The sequence below is a fragment of the Mustela lutreola genome, chromosome X (genome assembly GCF_030435805.1).
Source record: "Mustela lutreola isolate mMusLut2 chromosome X, mMusLut2.pri, whole genome shotgun sequence".
Lineage (NCBI taxonomy): Eukaryota > Metazoa > Chordata > Mammalia > Carnivora > Mustelidae > Mustela > Mustela lutreola.
In genome coordinates, this window is record NC_081308.1 from 67,835,218 (window position 1) to 67,851,777 (window position 16,560).

Here is a 16,560-nt window from a genome sequence, read left to right on the forward strand (position 1 = left end):
TTGTTTCTATATGTAAATGCTTCACATTTTTACTTTTAGCTATAAAATACCTTAAGGATTATAATATAATGTGTAAATGGAAGAGAAGCATTTTCATTTCTGAGCTCAACGCATTTTAATAGATTTAAAGAGAACAAAACTCTATAAAACATTAATGATAAAAACTGAAGATGACACAAAGATATGGAGACATTCCATGCTAATGGATTAGAAGAACAAATATTGTTAAAATGTCTAAAATTACTCAAAACAATCTACATATTTAATGCAATCCCTATCAAAACACCATGGCATAGCACTTTTCACAAAACTAGAAACAACAATCCTAAAATTTGCATGGAACCACAAAAGACCCCAAAAAGCCAAAGCAACCTTGAAAATGAAAAACAAAGCTAAAGGTATCACAATTTCTGACTTAAATTATTTATAAAGCTGTCAATCAAAACAGTATAGTACTGTCACAAAAACAGACATATAGATCAATAGAACAGAATACAAAACCCAGAAATAAGCCCATAATTATATGGCCAATCTCTGACAAATCAAGAAGACTATCCAGTGGGAAAAAGAGAGTCTCTTCAACAAATGGTGTTGGGAAAACATGAAAAAGAGAGTCTCTTCAACAAATGGTGTTGGGAAAACATGATGTGAAAGAATGAAACTGGACCACTTTCTTTCACTATACACAAAAATAAACTCAAAATGGATTAAACACCTAAATGTGAGACCTGAAACTATAAAAATCTTAGAGGAGGGAGACCTGGTTGGCTCCATCAGTGGAGTGTGCAACTCACGATCTCAAGGTTTTAAGTTTAAGTCCCATAGTGGGTGTAGAGATTACTTAAAAAAATTTTTTTTTAAATCCTAACTGGATTTTATACACAACCAATGAATGTACTATATGTTGGCTAACTGATTTTAAATTTTTAAAAATCCTAGAAGAAAGCAAAGGCAGTGATGTCCCTGATATCCACCATCATAACACTTTTCTAGATATGTCTCCTGAGGCAAAGGAAATAAAAGAAAAATTAACTCTTGGGACTACATCAAAATAAAAGGCTTCTGCACAGTGAAGGAAACAATCAACAAAACTAAAAGGTAACCTACAGAATGGAAGAAGATATCTGCAAATGATATTTAAGAAAGGGTTAGTATCCAAAACATATAAAGAATTTATAAATCCCAACACCCAAAAAATGAATAATCCAATTAAAAAATGGGCAGAGGGCACGGATTGCATGGAGCACTGGGTGTGGTGCAAAAATAATGAATACTGTTATGCTTAAAATAAAAAATAAATTAAAAAAAAATAAAGACAATCAAATCTAGAATTTACTATCCAAAAAAAAAAAAAAAAATGGGCAGAGAACATGGAACAGACATTGCTCCAAAGAAGACACCCAGGCAGCCAACAGACACATGAAAAGATGCTCAACATCAGTCATTATCAGGGAAATGCAAATCATAAATATAATGAGATATCAACCCATACCTGTCAGAATGGCTAAAATCAAAAACACAAGAAAAACAAGTGTTGACAAAGACGTGGAAAAAAAGGAACCCTCTTCACTATTGGTAGGAATGTCAACTGGTGTACCCATTCTGGAAAACAATATGAAGGTTCCTCAAAAAGTTAAAAATGGAACTATCCTACAATCCAGTAATTGAATTACTGGGTATTTACCTCCAAAATACAAAAACACTAATTCAAAGGGACACATACACATATTTAGAGAAGCAGTATTTACAACAGCCGAATTATGTAAGCAGCCAAAGTATCCATTGACAGATGAATGGATAAAGAAGATATGGTATATATACACAATGGAATATTATTCAGCCATTAAAAAAAAGAATGAAATCTTGCCATTTTCAATGACATGGCTAGAACTAGAGAGAGTAATGCTAAGGAAAATAAATTTGAGAAAAACAAATACCATATGATTTCACTCATATGTGGAATTTAAGGGAGAAAAAGGAGCACAAGAAAAAAAGAGAGAGAAGCCAAGAAACAGACTCTTAGCTATAGCAAACAAAACTAATGGTTACCAGAGGGAAGGTGGGTATGGGGATGGGTAAAATAGGCAATGGGGATTAAGAAGTACTCCTGTCACAATAAGTACTATGTGATGTATGGAATTGTTGAATCACTATGTTGTACACCTAAAACTAATGTAACACAGTATGCTAAATATACTGGAATTTAAAATAAAAGAAAATTATTGTGCCAGGTAGAAAAATTAGGTGTAAAATATACTTTCTAACAAACTGCAGAAAAGGTTGTCAGTAGGCTATGGTGTTTTGTTTTGTTTTGTTTTGTTTTGTTTTTAAAGATTTTATTTATTTGTCAGAGAGAGAGATAGAGAACTTAAGCAGGCAGAGCAGCAGGCAGAGGCAGAGAGAGAAGCAGGCTCCCCACTGAGCAAGGAGTCCAATGCAGGACTCGATCCCAGGACCCTGGGATTATGACCTGAGCCGAAGGCAGTGGCTTAACCAACTGAGCCACACAGCCGTCCCAGCTATGGTGTTTTATAAAGGGGTGCCTGGGTGGCTCAGTGGGCTAAAGCCTCTGCCTTCAGCTTGGGTCATGATCTCAGGTCCTGGGATCAAGCCCCGCATCGGGCTCTCTGCTTGGCTCTCTGCTTGGCGGGGAGCCTGCTTCCTCCTCTCTCTCTGCCTCTCTGCCTGCTTGTGATCTCTCTCTGTCAAATAAATGAATAAAATCTTAAAAAAAAAAAAGTGGCTCCTAAAATGGTGGATAAAACTATACTTTTAATTTTGTTTCAAATCAATATAAGATTATACAGAATTTACCTTCTTGACAGTTTCCTAAGCTAGGCTTTAATTATAGAACTTTCCTAGGAAGCTTGAATATTAACTTGCAATTCAGTACCTCAGATCACTGGTTTATTCATACACGTGTACATAAGCAAACAGTTAAATTCCCTGTATAATTTCTGACAGTTTAAAGATACAGAAAATCATTAAGACAAAAATTAACATGAGAGATTTAGGTACTACTATATATAGGTCTATAAACATACATTTCATTAAGCATAATATAAACATTCCTACACAGAACACTCAATAAAATGTTCCAAATGTATCAGCTTAGACCAAACACCAGCAGCATAGTGAAATGGTACTAAGAATGCACTCCCCACTCCCCATTGGTGGGGAGTATGTGTTGTGGGGAGTGCTGTGAAGTGTGTAAACCTGGTGATTCAAAGAACTGTATCCCTGGGGCTAAAAATACATTTTATGTTTATAAAAAATTTTTTTAAAAAAAGAATGCATTCCCCAACAACTGTGCTTTTTTTCCATTCTCCTTTTGGGCCCTTATACACATTCTAGACACTGAATAAGAGCGCCTCATCAAAGACCCCACTTAGATACTAATTTTGATACAATATAGTACACTTAGTTATCTATTCTCCAGACTCTTGCTACTGATCCCTCCAGTCACCTTCAACTTGCTGATTCTCTTCCTTTTAACAAAACTATTCAGCTTTGGCGAGCTCTGCTGCTGCAATGACCGTTTCCCTACTATGAACTACATTCTCCATAAATTTTCCCTATGCGTGAAAGGAGCAGAACGCCCCCTTGTGGACAACAGACTAAACATTTCTTTGATTTTCTCCAACAACCTACTGAGTTATTTAATCCAAAAATATATATAATACAGATATACTTTACTAATTCCATCAAGATAAGCATATAGCACTGAAATAAAAATCTGCACAAAATTTCACCAATATAAGTACTATGCTATAATTTCACAAGTAACATGATAAATATTAAAGACATGCTTCCATTACACTTCTACTTAGAAATTTAGTGTCATGTTCTATTTTTTAGAGATTTGTTCCTTTTACCGTCATGGATTATGGCTCTGCAAATCTGCCCAAAAAATATACAGGCACTATTTAAAAATCACACACAAATTGGAAACATACCCCACTGTCATAAATTTCCAAATGAATCCTCCTTACACTAACTTTCTACAGATGATTAGTCAACATGGTGTGTGTATAAGTGGGGGTAGACAGACAAAAGAAGAGATAGCTCAGACAACTGGAAGGAAGGTTAATAGTTCTAGCTCCCTTCTCCTTCCTACTCATTTCTACATTATTTTCCTTACATCAGTTGATCTCCAACTTTAATATACAAAAGAACAAAATGGGGCTCATTCTTGATCATCCCCCAAAATTCTAATTTGTTAGTGGAGTTAAGGGACTTGCATTTTTAATAAGCATCCCAAATAATACTAACACATAGGTAACTCTGTGATACAATGTATCTCATATATATATATATATATATATATATATATATATATATATGTATATACACACCTACACACCTACACACACACACACACACACACACACAGTTACCTGAAGGCCACAGGCAAGATTTTGTCCAAATCTGAAACTCTTTCCAGGTGAAAGGGAACACATGGTATTTTGGCGTATAGGCATTACAGAACTAATACTCAAGAAGGAAATGCTAAGCTTCTTGAGATAACTTTATAGCCACTGAAGGCAAAGGTATTTTGATAAATGTTTAACCTTTTCTGCTTCAGAGCTCAGAGAGAAACAGAGGCTATTTTTAAGTAGTGCTTTTAATAAACAACGGGCAGAAAAGTGGAGGTATTTTTAATAAGCACATCAGATTTTCCAATATGGTCATAAACAGCAATTTAAACTCATGTTTTCATTTCCACTTGTATTTACCTCCGCGTTTTTTGAGATTTTCAGTTTTCATTTTACTTCTGCTTCTAAATTCAGGCCCTTTAAAATCATCTTTGTCTTCATTCAGCACTGGCTCTGGTTGTACAATCACTGTACCTAGAATGATTTCATTTAAAAAACCATTACACATATTAAATGTGCAAATGAAGTACAAGACTTCAGTTCAGATAAAGCCAACATTGCTGGTACATAATTTTGTTCTTTCAAGCTTTCAATACTTGTGTAAGGACCTCTTCAAAACTAAATTAAACAGGGAAATAGGAGAAGGGCCAGGTGTCAGCAATAAGATTACTTGTTGGAATATAATTAATAAAAAAAATAGGGTGGGGATCTTATGAACTGATTATAACAGAAATGTGTGAATAAAGTAGAAAGTCTCAGCCCAGTTCTGAATTTTTAGTGCCTATAACAAAAACTGTTTTGAGTATAAACACCCATGCTAAGCTCCAAAAAAGTTTATAAAATAGAAGGACCAGAAGGAAAATTTTAAAAAGATATCCTATTCTTCTCATAATTCAAATCACAAACTCAGAAAAAGATTTGTAAGGGTTTTTTTTATATTGTTTTGGGGGAGGACAGTGGGAGGCAATGTGAGAAGTTAATTCTGCTATTATTGCTATACCTATTCTGAGGCATTTCCCAACTAGTATGTCAGATTTTTAGTACCCAGAAAAGTCCTTAAAGAGTCTTAAAACAGAAGATTGCCTTAAGGTATTTAAGCTCAACTGTTCTAACAATAAACTGTAGAATGAGATCAACTATTGGTCTCTATGGAATATTTTAGAAAAAATGTACTTCTTAGTATAAAACATGTGATCTGAGAAGACAGGTTGTTAATTTATGTTTTCTTTATAATCTCTCAAGAGCAAATAAAGCAGGAGCATAGTAAAAAGGGTCCAGCTCTCACATTTACCTACATTGCTGGGCTTGGTAATACAAGGGGCAGGGGCAGTACTGTCAGGGGCAGTATCCCTGAAACATGGGCCTATGTTATTCAGCACACAGATTTTGGCAAGGTATAACATCTAGTAATATGTATTTCTGAGTCTCTGAAAAAAAGGAAGGGAAAGCAGGCATAGAGGATTGAGTTTTTACAAACTGGTGATTATTTAATCTACACACCAAAAAAAACCTTCATTTACAACAACCATTTCACATACATACTCTCGGAGAAGCCATAGCATTTGAAAAAGCTCAAGATTTATAATTAATGAAAAAACAGAATTATTTCTGAAGATTCTTCTCTAAATGGAAGCAAAGTCGTAGAGTGGAGAAAGCACTCACTAGCTTTGGATTCAAGCAGACCCAGTTTCTCAGTTTAAAGCTTGAAAAAGTTCCTTGAGCTCTGAATCTGTTCCTTTATTTCTACAAGTAGAAACAGTAACTACCTTACAATACTGGTTTGAGGATTAAATGAGTTAGTTCTATTAAGAGTCTGGTACCTATACACACTCAATATAGCATTATAATAATCATCATCACCCAAATTCTACCTTATGAAATGGGTCTATTTTTGGTTTGGTGGGAGAGAATTATGTTTAATTCAGGTTAGAAACATACCATACTTTCTGCCACAGTACCACTGAAAGAATGAATTTAACTCCTATTTCTTAGCTCACCCAGTAACCATCATAAGGACTCCCAGTGACAACCACTGAGAATGTAACAGTCGAAAGTGAGTCACTGCGTATGGGACTCACACTCCCTCAAGTCGTTGTTTCTGCCCTCGGCCACCAACCATGCATAAAATTGTCACAGGTGCTTTGCAAAGACAAGTAAATGGTAGGCCCATCAATTTTCTTTGTTTCTACTTTCTCTCATTCATTCCTTTTCCCCATTTCATATTTCATCTACTATAACTCCTAATTTGTCCTAGTCAAGTAATGTCTTGTGTTCCTTCCCACCATTTTCTTAACTTTCATAATCAAAAAATGTGTCGCAAAAATATAAATATAGACATAGAACAAAATATAGTAAACACAGCTATCAATGATCTGTGAGGATAAATTTGAAAAATCTAACATACTTTCACATATTATTAATAAAGAAAAAATCTAAATCTTTGACTCTGAAACACCATGAAATTACCAAGACCTTTATCATTACTCTTATCATATATCATACTTCTCTCAGACTTGGGCTATGAAATATCCAAGATTTTTATTTGGCTTTTTTCCCCCAATCTAATTAATGAGGTTTTAAAGTTAGAACTGCAACAGTTGAAAGGCATGTGACAAGGCATTTTAAAGAGATAATTACAAGAAATACACCTAAATCTATCTTTTATAATTAACTTCAGCTTTCAGTCTTAGAGAATTTAAGAATGCGGTAAGATGAAACCAGATTTTTAAATGTTTTCTTGAAGTTTAAGAATATTTGTATGTTAACCTATAAAGAAAGCATATTTAAATTTGCTGAGCCAAAATTAAATATAAACATTTAAACTAACTTCCACATTCAAATACAATTTAGAAACCAAAATCTCTGTTCTAAAACCCAATGGAAAGAGAAAATAAGTTTTGTTCTTTTTCAAACCTGACTGCATATATTCTAACTTTTTAATCTCAGTAACACACATTTTCATTACCATTCTAATAATTTCCAGACAACCACTATTAAAATGCTAGCTCTGCTCCTTTACACAAGCTAACAATAATCAAGCCCCAATTTTATAATGACATTTAAAAATACACTTTAACTTCATATGAAAAATACACATTACCTTTTGGCAAGCTTTGCATAGTAATATCATTTTCTGAATTTTCATTAGAAGCATCTTCATTTACAGTTTCATCCAAAGGTTTTTCATCATCCGATTCAATATACTTTGTTACAATTGAAGGTTTCCTATGAAAGAATTAAGTCCATAGAATTATGGACATTTCTGACAGTAAGATTAATAACCAAAGAATGTGTTTAGATTGAATGGTGATTCTTAACCAGAGATACACATCAGACTCACCTACAGAAGCACACATCTCTGTACCATATTACCAAAAATTATGATTCAGTAGGTCTGGGGTAGGACCAGGGTATGTTCACTCTAAAAAAGCTACTGGGGGGAATCATAAAGGGATCTCTTCTTTAAGAATCATTACTTTAGGGTGCCTGGGTGGCTCAGTGGGTTAAAGCCTCTGCCTTTGACTCAGGTCATGATCCCCGGGTCCTGGGATCGAGGTCCACATCAGGCTCTCTGCTCAGCGGGGAGCCTGCTTCCCCTCCTCTCTCTCTGCCTGACTCTATGCCTACTTGTGGTCTCTGTCAAATAAATAAATAAAATCTTTTTCTTAAAAAAAAGAATCATTACTTTAGAAAATAAGTTAAAATAAAGCTGTGGTTATTAGGAGACATGCCCACTAGTAAGAAACAAGGAATGCCCAGGGCACCTGGATGGCTCAGTCAATAGAGCACCTGACTCTTGATCTCCAGGTTTTGAGTTCAAGCCCCACACTCAGTGTGGAGCCTTCTTAAACACACACACACACACACATACACACACCCCAAATACCAACAACAAATGCCCAATAAACTGCAAACTTCTAATAAAATCAATACTCTGCAGTATATTATGCTTTATAGTATGATTAGAAGTATTTTCAGTCCTTACGTACAATTCGTTTTGACAATTTAACACAGAAAAGTATTTTTACCACTCTTTGATCTCCTTATAACTTTCCCATAAGTGTAATGGCTACACCTCCCCATCATCCTGGACAATTTAACATAATCCTAAAAAACCCGTATTACTTCATGAGGCATTCATTTCATTTTCCCTCTGTCCTTCTTTTGATCACATATATCATCTAAAATAAATGATCAACATATTGCAAGGACCACTAAGGCATGATAAATCCTCCTTGGAAAATTCCATTAAAATTCAAAGTCAGTGGGCGCCTGGGTGGCTCAGTGGGTTAAGCCGCTGCCTTCGGCTCAGGTCATGATCTCAGGGTCCTGGGATCGAGTCCCGCATCGGGCTCTCTGCTCAGCAGGGAGCCTGCTTCCCTCTCTCTCTCTCTGCCTGCCTCTCCATCTACTTGTGATTTCTCTCTGTCAAATAAATAAATAAAATCTTTAAAAAAAAAAAAATTCAAAGTCAGAATGAATCAGTAAATATTGAAGTTAATTAATGGATACAAAAGAATTCATTATACTACACTGTCTAGTTTTTAATGGGTGCATTTGTATAAAATACTTTAGTCAGAACAAGAGCACCTGAAGTTTCAGAAAGATTATTATTCTTAGAAAAAGAAAATAAAACAATCTGAAAATGTTTTCCCTTCAATATCAACCAACCTTTTTGATCGTGATGATCCTGATGATTTGGATTTTTCTGAAGAGCTAGCTCCCTAAATGTGAGAAATAAATAAAAAAGTGAATACAACTCTCAAAGAACAACTCTACAATTAATTAACTATTTCCTTATGCCAAAATCTCTGATGTAGTTAACATAATGGGGTATTACTTTTAAGTCTAAAATATTTTTTTAAAAGGAACTTCAAAAACTAAATATCATTTATTATCAGGCCTCCTTGAGTTGAGATTAACTTCCTGGTTGTTCTTATTAAACTGTTTCTATTGAACTTTGTGTGTAGGTGAGGATATACTACTACACCATGATCTTGACCCAAGTCAATAAAGACAAAGATACAGAAGTAATCAGATCCCAATGGAATTAAAAAAAAATGTGTCATTTTCTCTATCCTAACAGATGGCACAAAGTACCTTCTACTATTTGCTTTGAGATACTAAATTTATTGTCATTTTGCCAATATAATCAATATATTTTTTTGGATTAAAATTCTTATACTAAGTAGCATAGGCCTGGGTATCATGAGTGAAGGATATCAGAACGGGTTCCTGTATAATGCTTAAGATACTCTAAATATCCAGTTTTGAGAGATGTCAGAACCATGGAATCATGCCTATAACAACCACCTTGAGCACCACTGCAATATAATAATGTTCAAATACTTACCTGTTAGAAAGTCTTCAGTAGTCTGACTTTAGGTATATTGCTGAAGTGAACCATACAATAATAAAAACAATGAACACCTTCTAAAAATAAACAACTACCCAAAATGAAGTATCATAATACTTCAGTATAACAGTAAACTTAAACACATGCATGTACTAAACAGAAGCAATCTGGGGTGCCTGGGTGGCGCAGTCGGTTGAGTGTCCAACTCTTGGTTTCAGCTCAGGTCATGAACTCAGGGTCATGAGACTGAGCCCTGTGTTGGGCTCCATGCTCAACGTGGAGTCTGCTTGAGTTTCTCTCTCTCCCTCTCCCTCTGCCCCTCCCTGTTCTAAAATAAATCAATAAATCTTTTTAAAAAAACAGAATCAATCTGATAACATATACTCCAGTTGGTTATTAGCAATTAGTAGGTATCTTTTAAATACTTTTAATTAGTCTTACCTCTTCCTTGCTGTTTTCCATCATATCTGAGTTATTTCCAGAACCACTGACTTTTTCTTAAAAGAGAAGAAATAAAAACTTCATTTATCTCTTCAAAGCATTATCAAACAGAATACCAATACTACAACTCCATGAAGCCATTTTTCAATCTATGAAGTACAACAGTACTGGTACTATATTACTCACATTAAAATATTTCTAGAAGAATTTTCTCACCAGAACCACCCCCTCGACACACTAACTCCTTCTTTAAAAGCACTAAGTTTCTAGGGATGCCTGGGAGGCTCAGTCAGTTAAGGATCTGCCTTCAGCTCAGGTCATGATCCCAGGCTCCTAGGATGAGTTCTGCATCAGGCTCCTTGCTCAGCCAAGGACCCTGCTTCTCCCTCTGCCTGCCACTTCCCTTGCTTGTGCTCTCTCTCTCTCTCTCTGACAAATAAATAAAATCCTTAAAAATAAATAAATACAAATAAATTAAAACACTAAGTTTCCAGGGAGCCTGGGTGGCTCAGTCATTAAGCAACTACCTTCGGCTCAGGTCATGATCTCACAGTCCTAGGATCGAGCCCCACATCGGACTCCTGGACTAATGGCTCAGCGGGGAGTCAGCTTCTCCCTCTCCCTCTGCCCACTACGCCCCCTACTTGTGCTTGCTCTGTCTCCCTCTGTCAAATAAATAAATAAAATCTTTTAAAAAAAGAAGATTTTTTTTTAAAAAAGCACTACGTTTCTAAAAATAGTAGTTTGGTGTCAAAACATTTCCTATTGTAATCTTCTCAGTATTTTCTCTTAAAATTTAACCTCCATCTTTTACTAACAATATAATCATACTATTATTAAATTTTATATCCTTTCACCGAAGACACTGGAAAAATAACAGAAAACTAAACCTAAAGGAAGCAGAGGGAAAGAAATAATAAAGATTATAGCTAAATTTAATGAAACAGAATAGAAAAATCACCAAAACTGAAGTTAGTTCTTTGAAAAGATTAACGAAATTAAGCAACCATAAGCTAGACCAAGAAAAAAGAGCTGAACTCAAATTACTAGAACCAGAAATTTAAAAGGGGACATTACAAGCTACCTTAAAGAAATAAACAGATTACAAAGGAATATCATGAACAATTGTATGCCAAAATACTAAAAAACAAAATATGAACAGATTCCTAAACACACATAAACAAAACTGACTAAAGAATACACAATGTAGGGATGCCTGGGTGGCTCAGTTGGTTAAGCAGCTGCCTTCAGCTCAGGTCACGATCCCAGCATCCTGGGATCGAGTCCCACATCAGGCTCCTTGCTCAGCAGGGAGCCAGCTTCTCCCTCTGCTTCTGCCTACCACTCTGCCTGTGCTCGCTCTCTGATAAATAAATAAATAAAATCTTAAAAAAAAAAAGAATACACAATGTGAACTGACCTGTAACTGAAGAGACTGAATTAGTAATCAAAAACTACTCAGAAAAAAATCAAAGGTTCAGATGCCTTCACCAGTGAAATATACCAAACATTCAAAAAAATTCTTTAAAAATTCTTCCAATATAAAAAGGAGGGATACTTCCCAATTAATGGACATAAACAATTGCCATAATGGCAATTGCCATAATAAATAATTAATGTTTATGAGACCAGTATCATACTAAAACCAGTAAAGCTACCACAAAAGAGAAATCTACAGAATACTATCACAAATATAGAAAGAAATGTCCTCAACAAAATACTAGCAAACTTCAACAGAATAAAAGACAAGTCCTTCTCCCACAGAGGGGGAGAAAATCTGCAAAAAAAAACAAATCTCATAAGGGGCTATTATCTAAAGGCTACAAAGAACTCAATAATAATAAACAACATGATTAGAAATGGGCAAAAGATCTGAAGATACCTTACCAAAGATACACAAGCGACAAGCATATGAAAAGATACTCCACATCACATGTCATGATGGAATTGGAAATTAAAACAAGCAGATAGTACTATACAATCAATGGATAAATGCAGAACACTGACAACATCAAATGCTGGTGAGGATGTGGAGCAACACAAGTCTCATTCAATTGCTGTTGGGAAGGGAAATTGGTACAACCACTCTGGAAGACATTTGGGCAGTTTCTTACAAAATGAACCATTCTCTTACCATGTAATCCAGCAATCACACTCCTTGATAATTACCCAAATAAAATGAAAACTAAATCCACTCAAAACCTGCACACAGATGCCTATGAACACTTTTATTTTACATAAACACCCTTTTTATTTATGTAAAGATCTTTATAAGTAGCTTTATTCATAGCCAACAAAACATGGAAACAACCAACATATCCTTCACAAGGTGAACAGGATAAATTAACCCTGGTACATCCAGACAATGGAGTAGTATTCATCACTTAAAAAAAAAAAAAAAAAAAGAGAGAGCACCTGGGTGGCTCAGTGGGTTAAGCCATTGCCTTCGGCTCGGGTCATGATCTCAGGGTCCTGGGATCGAGTCCCGCATCGGGCTCTCTGCTTAGCGAGGAGCCTGCTTCCCTCTCTCTCTCTCTCTCTCTCTGCCTACTTGTGATCTCTCTCTGTCAAATAAATAAATAAAATCTTTTTTAAAAAAAGAGAGACAGATGGAGGAAACCTGAATGTTTATTACCAAGTTAAAGAAACCAATCTGAAAAGGCGACCTATTATGACATACTGGAAAAGGCAAAGCCATGGAAACTGTAAAAACATCAGTGATTGCCAGGAGTTGAAGGGGAAAGGAAGAACGGATAAATGGAACAGAGAATTTTAAGTGTAGTGAAACCAACCTGCATGATACTACAATGGTAGATCCATGTCATTACACATGTGTCAAAATCCTTAGAATGTATAACACCAAGAGTGAAAGCTAATGCAAACTATGGGTTCTAGGTGATAATGGCTTGTCAGTATAAGTTCATCAACTGTAAAAAATGTACAGCTGTGGTGTTGCCTGTTGACAGTGGGGTAAGTTGTACATGTGTGGGGAGGAAGATATAGGAAATCCTTGTACTTTTCATTCAATTTTTCTGTGAACCTAAAACTGCTCTGGGGTGCCTGGGTGGTTCAGTTGGCTAACCACTGCCTTCAGCTCAGGTCATGATCCCACAACTCTGGGATGGAGTCCCACATCCAGCTCCTTGCTCAGCAGGGAGACTGCTTCTCTGCCCCTCCCCTGGTTTGTGCATTCTCTCTCTCTCTCATTCTCTCTCTTAAATGAATAAATAAAATCTTGGAAAATTTTTAAAAAGTAAAACAGCTCTAAAAACTAAAAGCTGTTTTAACAGACCCTAAAAAAAGGGAACATCCTCAACTATCTACAAAATACCCACCAGTTAACATCATATTAAAGGGGAAAGACTGAATCCTTTCCTCCCCAAGATCAGAAACAAGAAAGGAAATCCACTCTTGCCACTTCTATTCAATATTGTAATGAAGATTCTAGCCAGAGAAAGCAGTTAAGAGAAAGAAATAAAAGGCATCAAGATTGAAAACAAAGAAGTCGAACTATCTCTCTTTGGAGATGACATTATCTTATATGTAGAAAATCTATGGAATCCACCAAAAAAACTATTAGAACTAGTAAAAGAGTACAGAGAGATTGAAAAATACAAGAATAATATTTAAAAAAAAAAACTGTATTTCTACTCACTTATAACGAATGACCTGAAAATAAAGGAAACAATCCCACAGTAAGATGGTAAGTCCCCAAACTGATCTATCAATATAATGCAATCCCTGTCAGAATCCTAGCTGACTTTTTTCTAGAAACTGACAAGCTCGTTCAAAAATCTGTATAGAATTAAAAACAGGAATAGCCAAATTTGCCTTCAAAATAAAAAACAAAATAGGAAGATTCACACTTCACAATTTCAAAACTTACTATAAAACAACTGTAATTAATACAGTGTAGTACTGGCAAAAGGACAGACATATAGATGAATCAAAAAAACAACAACAACAACAACAACAACTGAAGGTCCAGAAATAAAACCGTGGTTGACTGGTTTTCTTCCCTCCCCCTACTCCCCCCAACTGATTTTCAGTAAGGATGCCAAGACCATTCAGTGGGGAAATAGTCTTTTTAACAAATGATGTTAACATAACTATGTATCCACATGCAAAAGGTGAACTTGGAACCCTGCCTCACACAACATAAAAAAGTTAACTCCAAATGCATCAGAGATCTAAGGAGTTAAAACTGTAGAACTCTTAGAAGAAAATATAGGGGTAAACTGTTGTGACCTCAAGTTTAGTACTACGAATTCTTAGATACCAAAAACATGAGCAATAAAAAGAAAATTAGATTAACTGTACTTTACCAAAACCAAAAGCTTTTCTGCTTCAAAGGACACCATCAAGAAGATGAAAGACAACCAACAAAACGGGAGAAACTATTTGCAAATCATATATTTGACCCAAGTTCCCCTTGACAGATGAATAACAAAATATGCTATGTACATACAATGGAATGCTATTCAGCTTTAAAAAGCTCATTTTGATACAGGCCACAATACTAATGAACGTTGAAGGCCATTATGCTAAGTAAGGTAAGCCAGACACAAGATGACAAAGACTGTATTAGCCCTCCCCACTTATATGAGGATCCTAAAATAGTCAAGGTTATAGAGACACAAAGTAGAAGGGTGGCTGTCAGAAGCTAGGGAAGAGAGGATTGGAAAGTTAGTGCTTAATGGGTACAGAGTTTCCTTTAAAGAAGAAAAGTTCTGGAGATAGATGGTGGTGATGTTTGCACAACCACATGAATGTATACTTAAAATTGGTTAAAATGCTAAATTTTATCATAATAAAAAGTCTGGAATATATAAAGAATGCTAAAAGTCAGTAACACAAACAAATACCCAATTAAAAACTGGGCAAATGGTCTGAAGAGACAATTCTCCAAGGAAAATATATACAAATTACCAATAAGCACATGAAGCTCACTATCATTAGCCATAAGATAAATGAAAACAAAATCCAAAATGAGATGCTACTTCACATGCACTAGGAAGGCTAAAAATCACAAAGTCAGAAAATAATTGTTGTCATGGATGCAAAGAAATCAGAATCCTCATACACCGCTGATGGGAACATAAAAAGGTGCAGCCACTTTGGAAAACATTTTGGCATTTCCTCAAAGGATTTAATGTAGTTACCATACAACTTAGCAATCCTAGTCATAAGTGTGTACCCAAGAAAAATGAAAATACACTGTTGGGGCGCCTGGGTGGCTCAGTGGGTTGGGCCGCTGCCTTCGGCTCGGGTCATGATCTCAGGGTCCTGGGATCGAGTCCCGCATCGGGCTCTCTGCTCAGCAGGGAGCCTGCTTCCTCCTCTCTCTCTCTGCCTGCCTCTCTGCCTACTTGTAATCTCTCTCTGTCAAATAAATAAATAAAATCTTTAAAAAAAAAAAAAGAAAATACACCGCCATACACAAACTTGTTTACAAATGTTTGTAGCAGCATTATTCACAATAGCCAAAAGCTATAAACAAGACAAATATCCATGAACAGATAAAACAAATGTCATATAAAAGAATGTTACTTGGCCATAAAAGGAATTAAGTATTAAAACGTGCTACAACACAGATAAACCTTGAACACATTACACTAAGTGAAAGAAGCCAGTCACAAAAGACCACGTATTATACAATGCCATGCATAAGAAAAGTCCAGAGGGAAATCCATAAAACCAAGAAAGATTAGTGAGGTTGCTTGGTAGATTAGTGAGGGTGTGGGGATGTTTCTTTCAATGTGATAAAAAGGTTATACAATTATGGTGATGGTTACACGTATCTGTGAAATATAAAAACTACTAAATTATATACTTTAAATGGGTAAATTTTATGCTATACAAATTATATCTCAATAACAGTGTTAAATGTGTTATTAGTCATTAGGGAAATGCCAATTAAAACCATAAGATATCATTAATTATCTAACACAATACGTAAAATTAAAAAGCAAACAATGGTAACAACAAATGCTGGTATAGTTGCAGAGAAACTGAGTCACTCATACATTGTTTTGGGAATATAAAATGGTATGTCCCCTCTGGAACTCAGTTTAGTTTAGGAGTATCTTAAAATAAACAAGCAACTATCATATGACCCCACCAACTGCACTCCTAGGCATTTATCCCAGAGAAATGAAAATGCAGCTCACACAAATGTTTACCAGCAGTTCTATTTGTAATATCTCAAATATGGAATCAGCCCAGATGTCCCTTAACAGGTGAATGGTTAAACAAACTGTAGTATATCCATACCATGGAACACTACTACACTGCAATAAGAAGGAAATAACTACTGGTACATGCTAAAACTCAGATGAATCTTTAGGGAATTACGCTAAGTGAAAAAACCAAATCCCAACTACATAC

The 16,560-nt window shown here is 35.4% G+C and overlaps 1 protein-coding gene across 5 annotated transcripts in view; it reads right to left on the bottom strand.

Moving 5' to 3' along the window:
* The window catches only part of ATRX (ATRX chromatin remodeler), a 300,618-nt gene that overhangs the window by 210,612 nt on the left and 73,446 nt on the right, over positions 1-16,560 (bottom strand). For 3 of the 5 annotated variants that reach the window (XM_059158232.1, XM_059158235.1, XM_059158231.1), the window contains exons 3-6: positions 10,174-10,229; positions 9,048-9,100; positions 7,477-7,601; positions 4,737-4,850 (exon numbers count right to left, since the gene is read on the bottom strand). In XM_059158232.1, the coding sequence (XP_059014215.1) occupies positions 4,737-4,850; positions 7,477-7,601; positions 9,048-9,100; positions 10,174-10,229 (348 nt within the window). The remainder of the gene's footprint in view (positions 1-4,736; positions 4,851-7,476; positions 7,602-9,047; positions 9,101-10,173; positions 10,230-16,560) is intronic. The other 2 variants (XM_059158234.1, XM_059158233.1) reach the window with 1 other exon arrangement.